At 37.0% G+C, this 24,070-nt stretch overlaps 1 protein-coding gene across 1 annotated transcript in view; it reads right to left on the bottom strand.

Moving 5' to 3' along the window:
- CFAP74 (cilia and flagella associated protein 74) overlaps positions 1-19,138 on the bottom strand; it is a gene marked incomplete at its 5' end in the record, with an annotated part of 47,451 nt that extends 28,313 nt beyond the window's left edge. Inside the window, 16 exons of the mRNA XM_050909419.1 lie at positions 1,143-1,232; positions 1,689-1,755; positions 2,821-2,939; positions 4,080-4,253; positions 5,326-5,508; positions 6,413-6,623; positions 8,601-8,758; positions 9,502-9,604; positions 10,832-10,942; positions 11,323-11,496; positions 12,689-12,793; positions 14,636-14,734; positions 15,467-15,613; positions 16,980-17,070; positions 18,062-18,212; positions 19,070-19,138. Of these exons, the coding sequence (XP_050765376.1) occupies positions 1,143-1,232; positions 1,689-1,755; positions 2,821-2,939; positions 4,080-4,253; positions 5,326-5,508; positions 6,413-6,623; positions 8,601-8,758; positions 9,502-9,604; positions 10,832-10,942; positions 11,323-11,496; positions 12,689-12,793; positions 14,636-14,734; positions 15,467-15,613; positions 16,980-17,070; positions 18,062-18,212; positions 19,070-19,138 (2,052 nt within the window). The remainder of the gene's footprint in view (positions 1-1,142; positions 1,233-1,688; positions 1,756-2,820; positions 2,940-4,079; positions 4,254-5,325; positions 5,509-6,412; positions 6,624-8,600; positions 8,759-9,501; positions 9,605-10,831; positions 10,943-11,322; positions 11,497-12,688; positions 12,794-14,635; positions 14,735-15,466; positions 15,614-16,979; positions 17,071-18,061; positions 18,213-19,069) is intronic.
- Between the last annotated feature and the right edge of the window lie 4,932 nt (positions 19,139-24,070).

Genomic DNA, 24,070 nt, shown 5'->3' with positions numbered 1-24,070 from the left:
AGATTTAAGTATGCAATATTGATGTGATATCATTCTAGCTTCCTACAAGTGCTTAAAACTAAGCACATCCTTAAATACTTTGCTAGATTGTTAATATAATAATTTTAGTGCACTACCTTTCAGTTACTTCCCCCTTCTATTTTCTGTGTAACAGATTATCCTTGATTCATTTCCCTGGGCACAAAAGTTTAAATGTGCAGCCCAGTAAATAAACTTTATGTGCAATCTTTTTCATACAGTTTACTGAAACATAATATTACAAACTCCAGGAAGACATTCATGTGTCTAAAGCCTTTTTAAAATTATTTTTTAATTTTTATTATTAAGTATGCTCCCAGTATATCCCAAATTTTGCATTTACCAGTCTTATTCTGATACTGGGTGTCTCCTTGCATAATCTTTTTCCTCTAGCATTGTATAGTCTCATCTATAATTTCTTTTGGCCTGTAAAGCCAAAGCTGCTCTTAGATGTGAAGGAAGTAATTTAAAAACAAAGTTGTTGCTTTTATCAAATACTTTCTTGAAGTTAGCTAATAGGAAGTTAAGGTATCTAAAAAAAGTTAGTGCTGCCTGTAGCTTCATCTCTTAACAGTAAGAAAATTATGTTCTCTGCTTAAAATTCAGTATAGAATTCTCAAAAGATTTTGAGATGCTGAAAGAAAGGAGAGATTATATGTTTTTTTATAAATGCCAGAAAACATAGAAAGATACTGTGATATTTTGATTTTTGTCTACATAGAAAATTAAAGAATAAATTACTGTAGGTCTGGGATGGAATTTCCAAAAGTTACAAGGAGAAAAAGATAGCTCATTTCCAGCCACCATTTCTCTTCCCTCCATTCACAATGTAAAATTGTGTCATCAATTTCTGAACAGAACTACTTCAGTTAATTCCACTCTGAAGTTACAGTTACAGTTCATGGTTAAGTAAATCCATTAAGATAATTTTGTATAAATCTCAGTGTAATCTGGGAAACTAAGGAATGAATCATTTTCTGGAAAGAGACTCGCCATTTAAAAGGAAAAAAGGAAAGAAATATAAATACCTCTTGCTAAATATTTTCAATATTGTTTATGCTATCTCACATTTTCTATTACTGTTGTTATACTGACTCTGAACATACTTTTAAAAAGTCACTTACAATGCATCTCTTGGCTGTACATTTCAATGGAACAGAAAAAGAACCTGTCTGTGCCATAAACATGACTTCTCCTTCCAGAGTTTCATTTATCTAGAAAACAAAACAAAACACCCAGCCAAGTAATTTGCAAAGATTTAGCCGATGTAGTCTGACAAAAAATATTTTCACTTATTCTTTGAGTAACATATTAAAATGTATCTCTACAGATTCTACATTTCCACTTTAAAACAGTCCTTGGTAACTGCCTGGCTAACTTTAGCTAGGCAATACTATAAATCTTTTTGTTTGGAGCAAGTTTCAAAACTTACTCCAAGAATACTTAGTGATGGGCATTTTTCTAAAGTGTGCGCTTAGAATGTGCCTTATTACGACTTAACAGAGCTTGAACATGCACACAGTTGTCCGAGTACAACAGTACCTTTTCTAGACACGTAGTTTGTTTCATTGTTAACAGTTAAGAAATTAAATTAATGATGTTTGTAATCAGACTAGTGGATTATACTAGGATTCTCATCATTGTGTAACTTCACACTCAGGTGCACTTACCATTGGCTTAAATGTTACCACTATTTCACAGGACATTCCAGCGGATATTTTGCCAGGTGGGTCAAAACTATGGAGATAATTAACATAAAACTCCAAATTAAAGCTAAGCATGAAACATCCAGGTCCTGTTCTGGTAACAATGGCAGATTTTTATCTGCTCTGATGTCTCCTATTTGTCAGTAAGCTTCACTTACACACAAACAAGAGCTTTAGCATTTTTTCACTTTTAGGCTAAACTACAATCAATTTTTTTTTTTGTTTCACAGAGTTCCAAGTAAATATATTATTTTCTTGACTTCATTTTTTAAAGGCAAGTTGTGAAAAGTAGTATTTTATATTTTTAAAGGCTTGGAATATCTCCAGAGAAAGCTAGTCTCTAAATTATTCTTAGAAAGAAACAATTTGGGGATACTTCCATTTGTTTATTTATAAACAGTCAAATAAATTATCAATATAGTTAAACTGAGATTAATTTGCAATCTCTCCCAACTGGACAGAGTACTTCATTATATAACCTGTCATCAGAATTATATGAAGGGATTGATGGGAAAGACCACAGGATTTCAGTTTAAGTGCTCTTTGCTCTGAGATCGATTCCTTTATTTCATCAGCTTCTTCATATTTAAACTTCAGCAGTAATCTGGAAGTTAGTGTGAATCACGCTATGAAGGATGGCAGCTGGTGAAAGAGGTTTGCCTAGGCTTAAAGGCCCTTGTGGTGGCCTAGAAAGAAGCTTGGGTCCTCTTGTACTTCTTTGTACCTACAAAGAGATCCTTTTCCCCTTTTTAAAAGGGTCTGACATTTTGGGGGGAAAAAAAAAAAAAAAAAAAAAAAAAAAGCTTTCTCCTTGTTCAGGGCTGGCAGTTACCACAGGTCTATACTGCTTTCCACAGATTAGGGACTGGTCCCTTGCTGTCACCACTATAGAAACCAATGACATGCAGCTCAGGCTCAGTAAGCCTCTTACTCCTCAGCTCTGAGACGCAGTTCCCTTCCTCATCACACAAGAATGGAATATAATAATTTAGATGTATTTACTGAAATCTATTTAATTTGCTACAGAATCTGGGTACATCTCCTGTTGTGGTACAAAGGTAAAACAAGCAACTAGTCTACAGTTAATTTCACTTACTGAATACTGATGAAGTCCTTGAGCCATTCACTGATTCCCACTAGTCTGCAGAAGTTAACACTGTAGGATGCATTTGTCAAAACTATCTTCTTTTTGTAGATTTGACCAACATCAAAATCCTTGGAACACCAAATGTATCAGGTGGTGTGAATTACAGGAAGTAGCATTTACACATGTAATGACAAAACCAACTACTTTTACCACAGTTGTGCTCACAGTCCCTAGCGGGATCACAGGCCTGTGTGCAAAGTATTGTATAAACCCATAACGCATTGCCTTGCTCCAGACAAACCCTTTTAAAACATACAGCCTATAAAGCCAGGAACTCATGCTTCATGGGTGGGGCAACATTATCCCGGTTTGTGCACAGCTAATGCACAAAGCTGCTCTGTCTTTTCCTGTAGTGAATGTCAAAGACATTATGTCACGTGCATGGTCTAACAGAGTTGTTAACAATTTAGACTGTGCGTGACAAAGGCAATACAGATTTTCTTGAACACAGAGCTAGGTGCCACTGTCTTCCAATGGAGGTCTGCTGTTTCCGTGCAAGGCACAGGCTCCCAGCTCCTAATAAAACCAGAACGCCATGAAAGCCGTACACCTGGGCACATTCATTAACACATAGACAAGAGCAGCCCTGCAGGCTGACCGGCAGCATGTTTCTCTGACACAGAACACTCGTCTGATGCGCCACACTAGCAACCTTTTCAAGTACAGAGAAGAACCTAGGCAGCGTGTTACACTTTCTCACAGTACACTTGTTAATTAGAATACAGAGATAAACTGCAGCTCAGTTTCCTCCTATACCAGTATAATATGATGGTCACTCGCAAACTGAAATCTTAACTGGATTGTAGGCATGACTTCTTTAAGGACATTGTTTTACAGTAATAATGTATATACAAACGATATATAAGTAACAGTTACACTGCCTTTTAAAAAACATGTCTAACAAGATGTTTCATCATTTGCTCACTTTTCTGACAGTATTTAAATTCCCCTAGGTAAAGGAAGTATTTTATAATTTAGACCTAAGTAGTAAAACAAAGCAGTTTATTTAATCTGACTATAACTTACCTAAGAGATTGCTAGAGAAAAAGGCAAGTACTGTTTCAGGTTTGACTAAAGACCTATTAAAGACAACAAGAATTTTTTTTTTTTTCTTCCCAGTGCAACAGAATTTTGATCAAGGCATTGGTATATACATACAGCAGATACATACATCATCTTTATAGATCCTATGCAGAATGGCCACTAACCTTGAAATGAATGCAGCTTGGTTTACTATAGAAAGTACATCCCTTACATTCATGACCAGACACTATTTGCTTGTGAAAAATTCCAGTTTGGGATTCGTCCATTTTTTTCTGAAAAATTTCTTTTTTCACTACCCTTGTAGCCAGCTGCTTTGGATCCATTTCTTCTTTGGATATCTAATAAGGAACATCAGTAAAACACACCATGACTGTAAGTAAGGGTGATCACAGAATCCGTAGCTCCAAGTAGAAAAGTCTGCGAATGGAATCTTTTAGTATCTGGCCAGCCTTTTTCTGTTTCTCTCCAGATCAAACTCAGCCTCCCAACTTCTATATGAAGAATTTAATTTATTCTCAGCTGTCTGTTCTCTAGCTTATCATCATCCCACACCATGACATAGTGTTTTTAATGGCAGTATTAGCTCGTCTGCACTTAACGAGTTTTTTCCCCTCCACTTCTTAAACAAATAGTCATTCAGAAAAAAAATCAGTAACTTCACTGGAATATTTCAGTTATGGTCCAGTGCTTCTTTCATGCAAGTATATGAATATGTACTGACATTATTTCTTTTTGATTGATTATAAAGTCTGCTCTTAAAGGTCTTCTACATCTCAAAAAAGCAATATATGCAAGTATGCCTTGGAATAACATTTAAGATTTTAACTACACGATTCCACTCTATAAGAGTGTATTATTTACTTCTGTTCAGCGTATAGAATACTGTTACTTTGCTAGAAGATATGCTTTTCTTTGCCTAGTACGGTATGAAAAAAGTTGTTTCCACATAAAGCAATCTCTGTTGCCAACTCAACAGAAAGTCATGTTTAGTTTTTTTTAAACTCAAAAAAGTGAACATGATGTGATGTATGTCTTCACATATCTCTGAACTAAAACTGAAGTATTTTTTTCTCTTTAAGAGAACAAACACTGCAAGAATAGTGTAAAACAGCAATTACTCTGATGATATTCTCACATCTGAATCTAAATCTATGTAATAAAGTCTGCATTTTAACTGCAAAATAGGTAATTACTGTTTTTAAGCAAGGTTCCTAAACCAGCACTTGCCAGTGTTATTACTTCAGATATCTACAACTACTAGAGAGGCAAATGAAACTTTTCTAATCCATTAAGATACTTTTATGGATACTATCAAAATTCTGTAAAGACTAACTTCACAATGAGTCAATTACAAAAGGAGTTCATCCTCATTTTTTTTTCTTTTCTAATAAGAGATATCACAACATTTACCTTGTGCAAGTCACATTCCTGACTCCAAAGTCCCGGGAACTCCGGTTCTACTAGGGTCTCATCCCTCTCTTTCTCATCTTCACCACTTTCACAGAGTACATCATGGGGTATTTTTTCAGAAATCTCTCCTACAGAAGCAGTTCTCTCACCAGCTGAGGAACAAGCTGATGGAGAGCACCACGACTTTTGTGAAAGAACACAAGTTTTGAAGATATAGTTAAAAATTACCAGAGGACAGTTACTTCAACAGTTAACAGTTTCTGAGGAGACCTTTTAAGACAAAAGTGACAGGTCTGTAAAGCTCAGAGGCCAACAATGACAATTTAGGTCAATCCCTTCTTAAGACACTGAATACAGACAAAAATCTTACGTTAAAAGCACCTATATGACATTAATTGTATACTATAGGAAGCTAGAAACGAGTCCTCAGGCATGAGAATACTGACTGTAGTTTTTGAATGTTTTGTGTATCACATGATAACCAGGGACTTTGTTGTAGTATGACTATTTCTACCAACACCTCTCCCCCCCCCTTTTCTTTTAAATACCTAAAGATTGCATGAAGCCACTAGTTTCATCAGGGAATTCAATTCACTCCACCTCCATTTTCCAGGCCAGTACTCCCTGGAATACTGCACAGATAAAAAAAAATCCAGGAAGCTTATGTCTAGAGAGAACCACTGTCTCCTTTCTAATACAGTGGAAACATTTCTCTTGTGCTGACAAACTGATCTGAATCCTTACTCAGGGATGAAGGTAATAAACAGGAAGCGAGGGTACTTTGCATGGGTTTTGATGCCTGTTGCGATTCATGTGTTTGAAAATTCACCACTTCTTACAAATGCCCATAAAAAAAACCAACCCCGCACCAAACAGCACAATGTCTTTATTCATACAAGCATCAACAATCAAGAAAAGGGAGACTAACAGTCATTAAGAGATCTAATGGAGAAATTACTCCCCTCTTGTTCTGTACTGTCTGGTATTTGCCTGTAGCCTGTGCTATTCCCAGGCAAATGAATTCACTGCCCTGCACCCTGGACAAAAAATAAATCTTAAGACAGTTAATTCTTATGCCTTTGTTTACCTGTGACATTGCTCCAGCTGAATGTTTGCAGGTCTTCTCAATATATTGCCATGTTTTCATTCTCCACAGTAAAGAATCCTCAAGTTTACCACCACCCTTAATTGCCTTAGTACAGGACTGATGTTTTTTCTGCTTGTGAATAGAAGCTTTTTCTTGCAAAATTTGAGATACAATCTCAATTTTTCTTGATTTTTGCTGTTCTCTAGAAGCTCTGTAATCCAGTGTTTGTTGTAAGAAATATTAAACCAACCATGATTCTTTGCTAGTAATACTAAACTACAGTCCAGTTTCTTTTGAGCCTTTAAGCTAAATAGCAAGTCTTTAAATTGAGTGCAGTGGTAATTTGTGTCAAGACACCAGGCGATTCAGAGGCTATTTATACATTTTTGCGGACTAAATATACTCAATTACAGTGTTTCAGAAGTTGAGGAGTTGACAAAGCGTAACAGTCATCACTACTGAAAACAAAGTTTTTAAATACTTTTCCTAACCTAGTTAGCTATTTAAAGAAAACTGCCTATCTGAAATCCAGTGGATTTAATAAAGGGAAGAAGAATGGTTAAAGGTAAGGACATAAGTACTGAACTTGGAAGACAGGAATTCAAAGCTATGTACGGCTACAAATCCCATGACACACTGGGTAGTGTGACAGAAGTGACAGGAGATAATTTAATCTCAGTTTTAAAACCAGCAGTTTAATACACAATTTTCTGCAACAAATATTACCCACACTAATGATGGCTTTTAATATAGACTTTCACCTCTTCAACTAATCCATATAAATAATTACTGATTCTAAATAGAAGCAAAGAAAATATCACCTCATTTAAATACAGGCTACTGCTTACTGAAGCACTTTAATGTCTGAATTTAGCCTCATGATGCCCCATTGCAGCAGATAAATAGCACTGTATTTATAATGTATTTTTGGAAAATCATGGTACAAAGAAATTAATCATGGTTACAAAGACATAGGAATGCTATACTGACTCCCAGTGCTGTCTGCCTCAAGTATAAAGCCATCATCTGTTCTATGATCAGTTCTTGTCTTTATGAATCTTTTTATAGGTGATATACAAATTAATGACATAATGGTTTTAATGACTAAAGTTATTTTCTTTTGCAGATAATTCAGAAATACGCATTCAGTCTGAAATATACTCAGAGAAAACAGAATATCCCTTCACAGAAAAGGAGAAAGGCAGAGCCCTGGGAGAAATAACTAAGCAGTTCTTCAGCAGATTAGCAGGATGGTAGCCGAAATTAGAAAAGAACTCCTGTGAGAAACATGACACAGCTAACATTAAGACTAACAAACTGATCTCCCTTGGCCTGCAAAGGGAAACAGTGAAAGGGAGAAAGCAAGCAAGGTGAAAAGGATTAAACTTAGGTAGAGTTGGATATTTCCAGCAGATCTCTACAAACTGACGAGATTATTTTATTAACATGATTTTTAGAACATATTTAGGGATAGCAGAAGTGGTGTTATGCAGCTGTCAAGACTGAAGCTTTATTTAATCAAAACTTAAGACTTAGCGAACCTTTACTTATTAAATCTCTACCATTTGCTACAGGTTACTGCCCTTGTAGCAGAGCCAGCATGCAGAAACACACACCTCAGCCACTCTCTAGTATCTTAGCTCAAACTCATCTTCATAAGTGGTTAAAAACAATAATTAAGCTTTGCACTGGAGCAGATGAGATACAGGCACATTCCTATCAACTTTGCTACAAAGGCAGAGGAGTAATTTCAATCAAAAAAAGCATGAAGGAGACTACCTTGCTTCTGACCTTACTGCAGTGCAATCTTCCAGAGACTGCCTCTAAAAGCCTAAGAAAGCGATTCAATTTTTATAGGGACAGTGTTCAGGAAATGCAGAAGTACAGTTACTTCAGGCATCCAGTTTAGGTTCACTGAATTTCCCTCCTGGAGGGTTTATCTTCTTTGCACTACTCATAGAACACAGGCTCCTAACTTTGGTTCTCTGAATAATACACCAAAGCTAAAAGTTCAAGTCGCTTAAAACAGACTATACAAATATCACACATACAGAGTACAAGAATGAGTTCACTCCCTTGAGACAGCATCATAGATGTTACGTTTTCAGAATCTGATTAAGAGCTCCAATATATTCCTGCATGAGCATCAGTACGCAGCTGAGAGTTTGGTATAGATATGAATACTTACTGTTTCTCTTTTTCATGCTCTAGCAGTTGTTTATGGAGAAAAGTTTCCTTGGCAACATTGCCTCCTTCTGCTAGGATAGCTTCCCTCATTTTCATCTCCTGCTTCTTTGCCTCAAAGGCCATTGCTTTGTTCCAAAGCTGGAGAGTTTGCAGTTTTTCCTATGAAGCCATATAAACCAGTTACATATTTGATTCACATATTAAAGAATATAAAACAGAGATTCTAGTGTTGGTCCCCTTATCTAAGTATAAATTTGTGGTAGATTTCTCTGAAGTAGAACTTATTGTTTCTAATATACACAGTAGTCATGGTGTGCTGAGATGCAGAAAGCTCTGACTAGGTCAGGGCTACTTCTTTACCCTTCTAGCCTGCCCTTGAAATGCTACTCCATGAAGCAATGTGAAAGCTACAGTTCTAATCAAATCAGTATTAAGTTAAAGTCATTCCCTTGGATTCTACAGAACATAAGTAGAAGAGCAAAGTAGCATAGCTCAGAAATTCTTAATTTACATTATTTAAATTCTTAAGTAACTGTTTTTCTTCCATATATTTTCTCCATATGAAGTATTTCTGCATTGGGATCTAAATAACTGGAAATGCTTCTGGCTGAGTTTTCAGAGAACTTACTTGTAGCGTGCATTATTTTCAAGAGAGTTACCCTACCAGAACAACTAGATTGTTGACAGAATAAACTCCATAAGCAGAAGTGTCAAAATCTGCCCATACAAATCTAATACCATTATTCGTATAGATAAATTCTCCCCAGTTTCAAGAGATCTGGTCGGTGATCCGACAGCATCACACAACAATTCTGCAATGAAAACTGAAATTACTTGCATCAAAACCTAGCAGTCTAACAAGTCAATTTCTTCATTCCCCATCTAAGCCACAGCAGCAGTACCCTATTGGAAGTTATGCTGTTTTTCAGGGAAAGCACAGCTTGTATCCTTCTCTCCATATGCTCCTGAGTTTTCACTTCTTCCTTTGCATTTTTTTCACGAATTCTGTAAGCAAAGTAAAATCTTTCAGGCTCGTATCCTGGAAAGCTTTTAGTATTAGAATGTTTAACCTGACAAGTAGTAATTGTCAATGTCACCAAACATTCTTCCTGTAAGCCTCTGTGTTTACTATGATACTGGGTGTGGGTAAAGTGGAACAGTTGGAAGACTCTTCTATATACGGTACCGCTCAAGTTACAAGTGCCAACAGGCTTTCAACTAGTTTGCTCAACAACTTTTTTTTTAAATTTTGAATATGAAGAATGTGTTCCACATTATGACATATGTCTAGTTGCTAAAATAAAGTAAGAATTCAGGTGTTGCTCATATAACCAATATCTAAACAATTACGTAGTGAACTTTATATGAGCCAATCACTTGTACCCACGCTAAAAATAAACCCTAGAAACTCTAAAAGCTAGAAATATGTGGGCATGAATCAAGCCTGATGGTATTTCAGCTAATATAATGGTAAACTAGAAAAAAATTAGTAAGATCGATATATTTGATGCATTACTCAGGGGGGGGGAAAAAAAAAATCTATTTGGTTGTTTGTTTTTCTTAATTACTATAAGTTTGCACATCTAATGAAAAATAAACCAACACAGAAACAGTACAATTATTTCAATCATTTTTTCATTTAAGTCCTAATATACAAGTAACAAATGTTCACAGTTTCTCTAGTAGCAAAATAAATCAACACCACAGTAATTATATCAACATAAACCTATGAAGAGAACATCTAATATACCATCAACCAGAAAAGAACAGGAGCACAAAGAAACAGCCTATCAACCAATTTTACCAGACAGCAAGAAAGCTTTTTTACCACATTTCAGAGGGAATATAGAACGGCAGAGCGCAAGTTTCAAACCTTTAGTTATACTAATTCAAACTGCTTCAGTTAATGACACACACATATATATAAAATGTTTCAAATCGTTATGAATGCCTACAAGTAGTCAGACCCCTCTGCATCTCATCAAAAAGACAGTCCCTTCAGCTACAGGGAATCTGAAGACCATACTAGGACAGTAAGTGGATTTTCTTCTTTCCTAGTCCTTTTGTGCCATGTAAGATTTGAATGCTTCACAGCACTGGTACTGTGGCAGAAGGTTTCCAAGTGTAACAGAAGATCTACCTAGCAGAAAAATGATTATTTTTCAAAGACTAAAGGATAAAATATTGTACACCAGAGAATGTACAATGACAGAAAAAGGAGTGAACAATAACCTTGCCATGCTTTTTCTCAGGAAGCAGACTGCTTTTTCATGGTTCCTTTTGGCATCTTCAAGTATTTTTTTATGCCTTTCTTCATATTCTTTCTGGGCTTCCTGCTCTTTTCTACAAAAGACAGGCAAACCAACAGTTGCAGCAGGACTAAGGAAACCTTGATCAAAGTTCAGAAGGTCCTGGCAGCCAACAACAATGCAGACACATGCAGTTAGCCTGATCTAATAAACTTCATTTCCTTAGCATTCACGGTTTTTGTCTTTAGCAAGTTTATTTTCATAGATCAGAAATCTTTACTTGCATTACTGCAAGACTGTGGGCAATTCTTATTTTAATGTCATTTCCTCATAAAATATTCCTGAAGCAACACCCAGCTAAGAAACACAATACCACTAGTATTTGAATTAGCTAATCTTCTCAACACTTGAAACCGTGAATTGGCTAAAAATAATACTGAGAAAGGAGGCAGAGTCTGACTTATAGGCGCTTACTTTTCTCTAGACCGACGATTTTCTTCTGCTTGCAGTGCTGCTATTTTTTCCTTCCATATCCGCACTTCTGCTCGTTCTTGGTATTGCATCTCTAGCTCCTCCTGATCTTTTTTAAGTTGTTCACGGAGGATTTCATATTTTCCCTGCTCAGTTTCTATGTGCCACATCTCAAGCCTTTAAAACAAAGTGTGAGCTGTTTTCACTGAAATACTGACATTCTTTCACTTACCTAACGCTATTGAGTAGGTAAGGCTCCATGGTGAAAACAAAAATCTAGCCATGTTTTATTTTATTTTTTTAAATTATATTGTAAATCATACTCTGTTACTGACACAGGTATTGTACCTTTCAGACTAAGGCTCATTTCTAATAGCATATCTCATTCTAAAGACATCAAAAACATCGGTCAAAAAAAAGTAAAAAAAAAAAAAAAAAAGCTCAAGGTTCTGTTTCTCAAATTCACATTTACCCAGAAGAAAAAATAAAAACCAAGAAAAATTAGAAAAATAGCCTTTTCTTCAACAGTAAATAATTTCAGGGACAGGCCACAGCTTTTATTCTTCTATGCTTTGCTAAAGGAATTTAGATATGATAGGGATACATATAAACAGATTAATATAATCACACAATAAACGAGTCAAGTATTTTAAAGCTATTACACAACACTGCAGCAGAACATACTGTATTCTGGTTAACCACTTGGTTAATCACATCTAGCAACTCGTGCTTGTATTCCTCCTTTGATGCAGTGGCATTAGTAGTTGTACCTCTGGTGCCAAAATATAAACACACTCGCCTGTTGCCTTCCACAAAAGACAGTTTTATTCTGTCTTACATAAATAAATAATTCACTATGTGTGAAAAATCAATTACAAGCAGCAATATTAGCTTAGCATAAAAATACACAGTACCACTACAATGTCTCCATCATTCTCAGTTTCAATCTTTTCCTTTATGCCCTATAAAAAACACTAAGAGGCATAAATTAGAATTATTTATGCTCATTCAGAGACCAGTATCACAGACAGGTTTACTTTAGTCCAGCTTAGTTTCCATTTAAAGTGAGACCTGTTTAGGTCCACAACTTATGCACAACTCCAAATAAAATCAAAACTTCATTTATGTGTGCAAAACTAACTCAGGGGCTGAGCCACAGCAACCAATTTCCTAAGCAATGAACTGTTCAGGCTAAAAGTTGTTCTCAAGATCCTTTACCTTACAGTCAACCTCACGTGACCTCAAATTATGTAGTTCAGTATTTACAAGCAACTTCTGTAGTGATTAACTTTTGAATCCATTAAACAGCGTATGAAGACCATAATAAAGATTGACTCCCATCACACTGTTTTCTCATTCCCTCACTTACATGTTTTCTTTTAGTGTCAAAGTAATTTTCAACTCAAAGTCCTTCTCTTTCTCCAGTTCAGTGCACAGTCGTCTGTGCATTGCCTGAAGGCGGGACAAGGCTGCACTGTTAACATTAAAAAGAAACAATCAGGAAGAAATTTGAACTAATAAAGGTTAAAAAAAAAAAAAAAGACACCCCCTCCCAACATCAGCAACAATAAATAGCAGCTTTGAGGCTGAGATTTATGTATTAGAATTCCACTAATTTATGCAGACTCTTATTTAGCCTTAAGTCTCCATTCTTCATTCAAAGGCACAGCTTTCTTTAAACTACTACACAATGGTTGAAATTTACAGAGCAGTATTTATTTCAAAAGCACTGACCAGTAGCTTAATGCAACTATTCATTTCTCAAGCTGATAAAAGTAGTATTATTAATGAAAATAAGTTTAGGCGAACCCAGAGAACCTAGACTGATTTTGCTTTCAAAATGGCATTACAATATTCCCATGTACTTTGCCTACACTGGCAGCGTTGCCACACAGTTGTTTATTCTCCTTGGTCTTCTCCACCCGGGAAAACTAGTAGACAGTATACTACAGAATCAACTGACAGTGAACTGACTATATTCAACAAACTCCCTTCCTTGAAATGAAAGTTGGAAATGGATCTTCCACCTGCAGTTACTACTCTAACCTCAAAATTTTTGTATTGGGCATCAGTAATGCTAATGGTAGCTAGTATTTTCACTATTGCTAAAACACGATGCCTTTGAGCTTCATAAGCCAGAAATTTATCAAGTCTTCTTACTCCACTATTCACTTGCTAAATGTAATAGATTGTGAGAACTGCTATTTTTCTGCATATCTAGACTTCACAATTTGACCCATTATAAGCATAAAAACTTCTACAATGCTTTTCTGTCTTTGTTGGGTTTTGTTACTAAGACTGTCTCTTCGAGATCCTGAACAGGGAGTACTAGCATCCATAACAGGAGTCTCATTAGCACTCAACTCATCATTTTTGTTTAACCTACCTTTATTATTCTATCATTCATCGACACACTAACTTGAAGATTAACACAGGTCATAAAATGCAGCTGCGAAGTTTGTTCACAATACACTCGTTCCTGGTACACAAGCCACCCACTTCTTTCTATTTAAACCAAATGTGAAGAGTACAGTAAATTGCCTCCCACTTTATAGCAAAAGTGTTTCAGAACAGCTCCTGTATGCAGAACTACTCCTGAAAGGTATTCATGCATTTCACAACATAAAACAAACAAAAAAAGAAATGGCACATATATATATATAAAAAAATATAAAAATCCTGATTGTAATAGCTACCAGAAGCAAAACTATGACCTCTAAAACTGCCATAGCACATTGGTGTTGGTTCATCATACTGAATAGAAGTGATTGAGACCATGATAAACATAATTGACAGTAGTGGGCTAGGCTGATTTAATAACCTGTTGTTGTTATATTTTAAAATATAGGCCTCTTTCCTATCCATTCCTAAGTTTCCGCCTCTTTCTACACTGATTTACCTAACAGAATATTACCTCTAGACCAGAAAGCAGAGATCAATGATTCCCAAGCCAATGCACCATTATTCTTCATTTCAAAAGGAGGAATTATTGCTGAAAATACGTCAGCCGGAAAGTGACTGCAATATTACTGTTCACCAACATGGGAGAGTATGCATTGCTCTGCTCACTAGCTGAAAGTGCAATACACTTGTATCAGAATAGCCTTCCAAGCTAATGCAGTTACATCTTAACCTGAGAACAGCAACAGGTTTCATCACTGATCTATTAACATCTATAATATATATGCTCAAAAATTCTACCAACTGTTCAACAATATGAAGAGATGAAAGCAGGAAAGTTTATCTCATTAATTACACACAGATAAACACAGTGGATACCTGTAATCTTTGGTATCCAGAAATACTCTCTACCTACACATTGCCAGCCTCCTCCTCTTTCTCCATTTCAATGCCTACATAATCCAGCTGCTTTGCTAGCATCTTGATCCGCAGTTGACAGGTATTCAGTTTGTCTCTGCAAGAAACAAACAGATTATTTCTATTTTGTAAGTTCTTTACTCTTTCCAATGAAACTCTCCCAACTCCCCGCCGCCATCCCACTTTTTCTTTTAAGATCTTACTATGAGGTTCTTCAGAAGCTCTTGTAATTTCAAACATTTTCTCCAAAAATCCAGAAAAATGTAACACGAGTTTATTCTGACTTCACCCATAGTTGATATTATCAAAAATGACAACAGCATAAACGGCATGTTTTTACATTAGCCTTCTTCAGATGCATTTGCTGCTAAAGAACATCTTTGTGACCTTAACATAGCAAAACACTCATAGCAGGTGCTTCTCTTAAAGTATGGGAGTAACTTCACCGATTCTAATGTACCATTTCCGTCACAGTTAAGAAAATGTTTACAATGAATTTTCCCCTCGATGTTTCCAACTGACTGTTGAACCAGCAGGATTGTGCAGACATCACTGAAAGGAATTAGCATCTAATTCTCCCAGACCAAACGCCTCTTCTTTAACATTCGTTATTGTATTTCATTTTTTCAAGTATGTAATTAATTTTTATCCTTGATTCTTAATTCTTTACAAAGGTTTGGGGATATATTGAATATATTATATTAAATAAGTGTTTGCATCATGTAACTTTCATGAAAAAATTCTATAACTCAAATATTTATAACAGATACAGTATCCCAGTATTTGATGGTGATTTATGCTGATGGATTATGTTCACTTAAACACTTACCTTGCTTTTTGGACCACAAGTTCCTTTTCTTTGGCTATGTCATTGAGCTCTTTTAGGTTCCTCTGTAAGGTTAACATGCAAATTCTATCTGTATACTTCATAGCCTGAATATTATTAGTGTCACCCAAATAGTGTTCCAAGCTTTCCCTTTGAATTGAAACACACGATTAACAATGAAAACATAATGAGAAATTGAAGTTACGTGAAGTTCGTACATCATCCACTTACGCATTTGTGGGTTAATTGCTTTCCATTTTATTCTAGCAGAACTGTTACAAATACGACCAGTATAAATACGGAAAAAAATTAACATAATCTGTGCAAGAAGTTTACATACATGCACTTAAGCCAAGATTTTTAGACTTGGATATCTAATGTTGAACATTTATACTCACATTTAATGCATTAAGTATACGTCTTTGTTTTTAAATGCCTGTGGCTCCTCTTGATTATACCTAGGGTTTGCAAATTCTAGTTTTCCTGAACAATTGTTTAAAACTTTAAAGGGAACATTCTAAACTAGTTCAAAACATCTTATATACAGCTGATCAGTTTGTGGGGTGAGCTAATCTTTTACCATTTTGGTCTGCTGAAATATATAGCAAGAAGAGGTCTGAAGGTTTGGGTTTGGTGTTTTTGTTTTGGTTTTTTTTAATCATTTTGGTGTATTTTCAGTTTCTCTGTTGATAATGGTAACACTGTCAACTTTTACTGGCAGGAGGCATATGTGCTATGCCACTTCTCACATACATATATTAATAAACATCATTTGAGTTTTTCATCATGCCTTATAACCCTATGCCCAGTCTTTCCAAGGCAGAGATTAACAGTCTTGTCCAAGTAAGCCAAACTGTGCATTGATCTTTGTGAAGAGAGCAGCAACTACTTAAGGCCACATTCAAACTACTAAATTCCTTTTCATGCACGACCTCTGTTACATGTAAATTTATTCCTTCAGGAATAAATCTGCTGTATCACCTACTTGTAAAATCAATGTAGTACTAATCTATCATCATACCAATTCTGTGCCAATTGACTTTACACAGTGGTACAAAACTCTGTATATATTAAAAAACTTACAGTCCTACACTGATATTCTTCAGCAGACAAACTTCTCTTTTTCCAAGAGCTCCTGATGTTCTACAAGTACAGAGGGATACGAACACAAGACTACATATTATTACAAACAGCTGGCTGGGTTTTAGAAGAAGTGGAAATTGGTTAGTTAATGCTCCTTTGAGGAGAGCCAATTAGCCCACATTAATGTGGTGCAATCGTGTTATATGTACATACCTACAATGGCTTCAGATTAAAAAGTGTCCAGAGTCTGTCTTTGTCTTACTCACCTCATTGTTTTAACAGTAGTAACCAATTTATTTTTTGTGGAAAGGTCTATATTGCCTATGACTAATTTGACAAAAAATGCATAGTTGAATTAACCAAACCTTCTCTTGAAAAGGTAAGTTAACACTATAACAGAAATTACAGTTAGAACTGGTAACAAGTTATTTACATGCTAGAATCAGATTTATCTCCAACTCCTTCAGAAGCATCCTTGTTTCCCATCTTGCCACCACCAGCCAACTCTTCTTCAAGCTTGTACTCTAATAGATATTAAAACAACAGTTCAATAAAGAGACTTTGAACTTTAAAATGCAAAGCTCTAGTATACTTGCTGTGAAGTCAAAACGTGGGGAATCAGAGGTGACATTTTATAGCGTTACCGTAGCATATATAAAAAAATTCATACGGCAAAACACACAGGACTACTATTGTACACCTGCAAACCAAACCAGGAAAATGCTCTCTGCCTTCGTTATGGAAGTGTCACCAACAACCCAATGTACATGGAAAAAAACACCAAACAAAAACAGGGAGGAGAGGCAGGGGGGAGGCTAATGTATTGACAAGTTTTGGCCAACAGTCTAATACGTTTATCTTACATTACCTTATCCTACTGTACTGTAAGATAGAAAATTTTTTTTTAAGTATTTATGCAATCAAGAAAATGACAGTGAGAAAAGAATAGCCTAAGAACTCTTTTTAACATAGAGATCAGTATTCAGCACTACACCATACATGATAATCTGTAAAATGGCAGATATGTTGCCTCACATACTATACTGAAACATACTTCTGGACACAATTAGAGAAACCAGCTGCCTCTTAAGAGGTATCTGGTGCCAGTTTAGATGTCTTCAGGTATCCAACATCTTCACAGAGTTGAATCTGTGGAAGACCTATGCCATTCTGGAGCCAGACGAGAGAGTCTAGAGCACTTCAAATGGCACTAGATGCCAATGTATGAGCAACTGAATCAAGTCCATACAGTCAAATATTAGATTTTTACCATCCATAACTGAATCAAAATGCCTTACAGAGGTAGAAAGTAGAGAATTTACTGCTACAGAAATAATGGGTCAGATTTGGATTAGTTACTGCTGTGTAGTGTAATGCTAGAGAACACCTGCTGGAATCATTGCATTTACCTGGAGTATCATTCAACCCTAGAACTGTACTGTTCCCATCTACTAAATTAGAAGACACATCAATGTTAGTTTTTTGTGAGTTATCAAAACAATTCATCATTTTCACCTCCCCAGTGTTCTTCCACATTAGAGAACTGACCAGCTTTGTCTTCTTTTTCTTCCTCTTCCAGAAACGGTAGAAGAGATTTTTGCTCTTCTTCCTTACTATAACTGATCTCATTATCTTCCATACTGATAGTTCTTTCAAAACAACCAGCCTAAGAAAGAGAAGAGCGCAGGTTTTACATATGTAATCTCCAAGAACTTGCAATAGTGGTGACTATATCTTAAGATTAATTAATAGCATTGAGTAAATACGTAATGCATGTGAAATAACTGGATACAATCACACACCTTTGTACTAGTCACACATTTTGAGTATCAACTTTAATAAATCTCTTCTAGAAAAGAAAGGACATTGCCATTTTTAATTTTTTGTTAATAACAATCACTTCAACAATAAAACAAACCTTCTGAATGTATTTTATTCACCTAAGTAACCACTTTACCCAGAATGATTAGGGAACAAGTCCAACAAACACTACTTGCTCTTGTGTCTTATGCAGTTCTCCAACGTTAAGTAAACTGTTCTCAAATATTGATAAAATTTATTAGAATTCAGTAAATTCTATATGTCATCTAGAATGAGTTATTCCCACATGGCTGAGCATTTCATCAAGATCTTACTCATACAGAGACTTGTACATATGACAAACTTTAATGAAGGTGGGGGCTCAGCTCTGAGTGCATTTATGTAAATCCTCTTGCAGAACTCAAAAACATAAACTAGAAGAGAGTATCTAGCTAAGGAACAGAGAAAATACACCATGGAATTTGAACTATGGAATAGACTAACTAAATGATAAGAACCACCTTAAAACCAAGACAGAATTCCTACACTGGGCTATGGTTGATTGAAGGATGTTAGCGGCACTAAAAAGTAACACAAACATAAAATGAGCTGCCAATGCACCAGTAGTAGCCTAAATACTTTCTGCTAAGCCACTACATTGTCAGGCAGTGCAACTCCAACTTCAATGCAACAGAGCTTTGGGTAAACTCGGCCAAAGTCTACAATATGGTAGAAGGCCCAAAGGCCTTCCATAAGGAAATCACAATCCAGGCAGTGAAAGCCACATTGCTTTCACAATTCGTCACACTGCGGGACGCCTCACGGCGCCTGAACCTCGTGTTATCAAGACACCATCTCGACATTGGATTCACACCGTCTCCCAGCAATACCACGCACAACTACACGGTACAGGGCACCCCTGCGCGAGCTGCCAGAAGCCCGCACCAGGGCCGGCGGCAGGGCTGCGGGAACACCTCCCGCACCGGCGCGCCTCTCTGCTAAGAGCCGCTCGAGGGTCAGCCCGCCAAGCGAGCCGAGGTCGAGGCAGGGGCCAGCCCGGCGGCCCACAGCGCGGGGCCGGGGCGACGAGACACCGTCACGGCGACCACGACACCTCTTTCTTTCTTTCTTTCTTTCTTTCTTTCTCTCCCTCCCGCGGAGGCGGGCAGGGCAGGGCAGGGCAGGGCAGGGCAGGGGGGCCGTTCCCGCGACCCTCGCCCACCGTCCGGCCGCGGAGAAGCCCTCCACACGCCGCGACCCAGACACCTATCTCCGCGGCTGTGCCCGGCGGCCGTTGAATCCGCTGCCACGGCAACGGAGCAAACCACCGCGAGGGCGCGGCAGGGGCGCCGGAGCGAGCCCGTTCCCTGTCCGGGCCCCCTGCAGCCGCTGAAGGAGCGCGGCGCTGCTTGCGCGGCTCGCCGTGTCCCCCCCCACCTCCGCCCCGCGGGGTGGTGCGTGCCGGGGCGGGCGGCGCGGCGGGCTCTGGCAGGGCGGCGGGCGCCCTCAGGCAGTGCCCCACATTGGCAAACGCCGGGTAAATGTATCGTGAGCAAATGCCTGCTTCTAAATTCTCGCTTCTAAATTTGCACTCTTATAAGTACGCAGCATTACAAGATGTAGGGCGGATATTCACGGGTTTATTCAAGCCAATGAATTACAAAGATTTGAACCAGCTGAGCTGTTGATCAGGGTTTTTTTTTTTTCCTGCTTGACGATTATTTTATTTTTAGTAGAGTAGGTTAAAATATGACCTACTATGAAACGCAACGTCTTTCCGGTTTTGATTGGCAAGGGTTTTCATACATTTTTGTGAGCTTTTGACACGTTCTCTAATATATGAAAGGATGACTGATACTTTAAAAATACGGTGGCATTAATGCTTCCATTGCATTAATGTGAATAATTGCACAGGCGAGAGCACTTGTGACACCTGTTTAGCCTATCTTGGGCATCCAGTTCGGGTGATTTCAGGTAACATCAGAGAAATTTTCAGTGAACTTTCAGCTTAGTATTTATTCTACATACATTGATAAATTTTAAGCAAGTTGGTAGCGTTATGATTAAAAAAAATCTTTTTAGTGAATTCACATGACTTTCTGCAATGCAGAAGTCATATAGATTTGAGGTTGGAGTACACATGTTTTAGAATACTGAAGATTTCCGAGTTTCGATCCAGAATGAAGCTGTCTTAAATGTCTTTTCAGAAATAAGCCTGTACTATTCTGACAATAGGATTTCACCATTAGTTACTAATTAAAGGTTATTACAGCAAAAATCATGTGTACTGATCATGTTGCCCATTTATAATGTCACACTCTGAATGCTTCCTCTAGCTTCAGCAGAAACGGCAGGTTTTGAAGTCCCTTGTAACACTTTAATAATCGTTACACGTATGCACAAAATCACTAAATTTCTGAAAAAGTATTTAGATGATACTTCAGTAATTTACATACTAAAGCTAAATGTCTGTATTCATAAAATGTGTCTCAGTCGGAATACTCTGTTCTTCAGAGGAATCTCTGAACCTGCGTGTTTGCTACCATGCATTCAGCTACCAGATTTTAGCTCTTAATTGGTAATTAACTAGGTTTCCTTTCTATTCTGTTCCATGTATTACCTTGACAAAGTTAAGGAACAGTGCAGTTCAATTCACAGAAAAGCAGATTCTTGTCCCCTTATTCTTGGCACTAGGCCTAAATGACATGCTAGAGAAATTCAACTATTCAAAGTGATTCAGTTATTAAAATATTGGGACATCATTCTTTAAGCGGAGCTCTATACTGAAATACATACTGATCTGTACATACAGACAGAAGGCATTCTCAGATTTATTTAATTGAAAATGTTCCTCAATTGTAAGCAATATTTCTGTAATTTTTCATAGTTGCTATGAGAAGTAAGGTCTGGTTTTTTGATACCATGCACATAAGCACATGCTGCTAATCTAAGTATTTATTTCCACTGGCACCCACATTATGGAGTATATATTACTCACAGTGACCAATTCATTGTCCTACACTTATGCTATAGGTCCTCATTCTTTAGAAATATATGGACATTCTTAGCTCTATAGATGGTGGAATCTTGATTTTGTGGCATCTATTCATATTACATAAAACAAATTACATACAGACATTTGCAGGATTAAAGCTACAAGATGTAGGCTAAAAATATGCAGTGATTAACTGTATAGCTCTCTCTGCAGATCTAGAATAGATATAACTTGTTAACTCTGAACCTGCCAGTTCTCACACTCCTGTAGTCAGGATGTAAAAGATCCAAGCATGGTTTTTTCCCTCAAGAAAACACTTGTAAGAACACCTGGTAATATCACTGATTTTCAGTTTCTTGTGATATTTTTATTCAGGGTATTTATTCAGTCCCAGTTTACAACTGTTTGGATGATTTTCATAACAACAACAACAAAAAATGATAACTGTAGTTTTAGCAATAAATAAATACGAGTTTAACCTCTAAGTTTCCTAAAAACCTAACCAGCACTTGGGTCAAAAAAGAATAGCTGCTTTGTAACTTTGCTGTAAACCATAATGGATTATAACCACTGCTGCAGCCAGAGACATAGCGTTCAGAGATGATTAGAAATTGGATCATCATTCCGTAGGAAATGTTGATATAGTATTCACTCTGAACTGGAACAAAGTTCAAATTGCTAATCCAACTTAATACAGAAATACCAGATGTTTTGTTATTAAAGTTTTACAACAGACTGCTTCCAATCAGCACCAGTCATTTCAGAGTGTGCACTACCAGTTACATCTGACTGTATGATTTCCTGGCCACTGGCCATGATTTTGTGTCAGGTGAATAATTTGTCACTAGGGAAAGGCAATCTAGATTTTTATCTCCCATATAGATGCGAGAAGAGAGAAGAGAGGAGGTATCTGCAGTTCCTCTGAAGATGCTAAATGATGGCTCCCCAGACAAGTTCTTATCTCCCAATCCACAACTCATGTCTATCAACTTGAAGTCAGTGAATCTATTCCAGCTTGAAGCTCCAGGAGACGTACAAAAAGGCATTGGTTGATGCTACTCTTCTAGATTTTGTAGGCACTGACCACCGGTGATACATCTCTGAGAAACTGGGTAATGGAGTGAGCATGTATAAATTAAAATCCTGCTGTTTTCTTTCTGTGAAGTTAAATTTAGAGGCATTTCAGTGAAGTTACTTTAGTACCACCTCATGATCGATTTGAAACTTAGTAGAACGGGACAGTTCAGTTTGCTATACAGCTACATACTGCGCTTCTACAGGCGGTTGGTATTTCTTTTCTGAACGTTTCCAAGGTGACAGTAGCTCATATATGGAGCTTTCTAGCTTTTAGGCAGGAAGACATGCCAATAACGGAATCTTAATTTTTGCAGTGTTCATATCAGATTACATAAAACAACTTTTCTGCCCCTATTCTATGATACAAAACAACGTTGGACTGTAAACAATGGCAAAACATTGATAAGCATCTTACCAATGAGTCATCCTTACAGATGTAGTACGAAAGAATGAGAGGGGCATTTGCTATCAGAGCGCTCTACAGAGGAATGACCCAGGATGACATCAGCTGGGAGTGCACCATTGAGAGCAACACATCTGGAGGAAGACAATCATCTCCAGTCCTGGCACTAGCCCTGGCTCAGGGGCAAAGTGGGGAATTTCATCCCAAATCTGTTGCAGAGAGAAAAAAAAAAAGGGCAAAGTGTCTGGCCGCACTGCGCTTCATGATTATCAAAAAAATCTATGCAGACTGAGGAGGAACTGGATGTTCTACAGAACGTTTGGAAACAGATAAAAACTAGATTTCTCAGCCAGTGCTTTAGGTGAAAGGAAAATTAATGTTGTGGTTATACTGATTTTTATTAAATACAGACACGTTTGTGTTGTGGCCATGGGACATTCACACAGTGCAAGTACAGTACAACCTCTGAAATGAGCTAAATATTCCCAGCATGCGATTGCTACTGCTATTCCCAAATCTCATTTATAAAAATAGGCATATGTGTGTAATTTATATATCTAGAGACATTTGGCGACATTGCCACAACAGTCTTTCACGAGCTGTTTATGTGGAATCGTGGGAGAGCGAAACTAATTATCCATGTGGTACATTTTTTGCCTCTAAAAATTGAGGAAAAATGTGTCATGTGACAACATGACATCTTTACTTTGCTGGCAGTAAAACCACCTGTCCTATTTAGAAAATGATCTATTAAGAATATCAGGTAATGCAGTGCAACTGTAAAATAAATTTAAATAATGTCCTTTTGATACGCTCTCAAAATCCTGAGGTAACAAAGGACTATGAAAACTTGTTATTTGGCCCAAATCACTGAGCATATTTCTCCTCAATCCCATCAAATTATGCCCTCCAATAAATTATTTTATGGTAGCAGTCACAAAAGCATGGATGACTATGATCAGGAAAAAATCACACCTGTTAAATGTTCCAGAAGAACAAATACTTGACAGATTTTGAAATGTGGGTTTCTGGTTTTAATTATAGTAATATATTACTTCAAAGTTGTGACCTTTGCTTACTACTTGAGAAAGAGTAAATACTTCAAAAGTTAGTAATTGTTAATATAGTAATACTAACTAATGATTTAATAAATAATAATGTTTAAATGATATTTACTTGTAAAATTGTCCAGATACGGGAGGAGCCCATCAACTTTTGATAGTGGACATGGTCAGATAATATGGAAATA

Source organism: Gymnogyps californianus, chromosome 21 (assembly GCF_018139145.2).
Source record: "Gymnogyps californianus isolate 813 chromosome 21, ASM1813914v2, whole genome shotgun sequence".
In the NCBI taxonomy this organism is placed as follows: Eukaryota; Metazoa; Chordata; class Aves; order Accipitriformes; family Cathartidae; genus Gymnogyps; species Gymnogyps californianus.
This window is presented reverse-complemented; position numbering and strand designations above follow the sequence as displayed.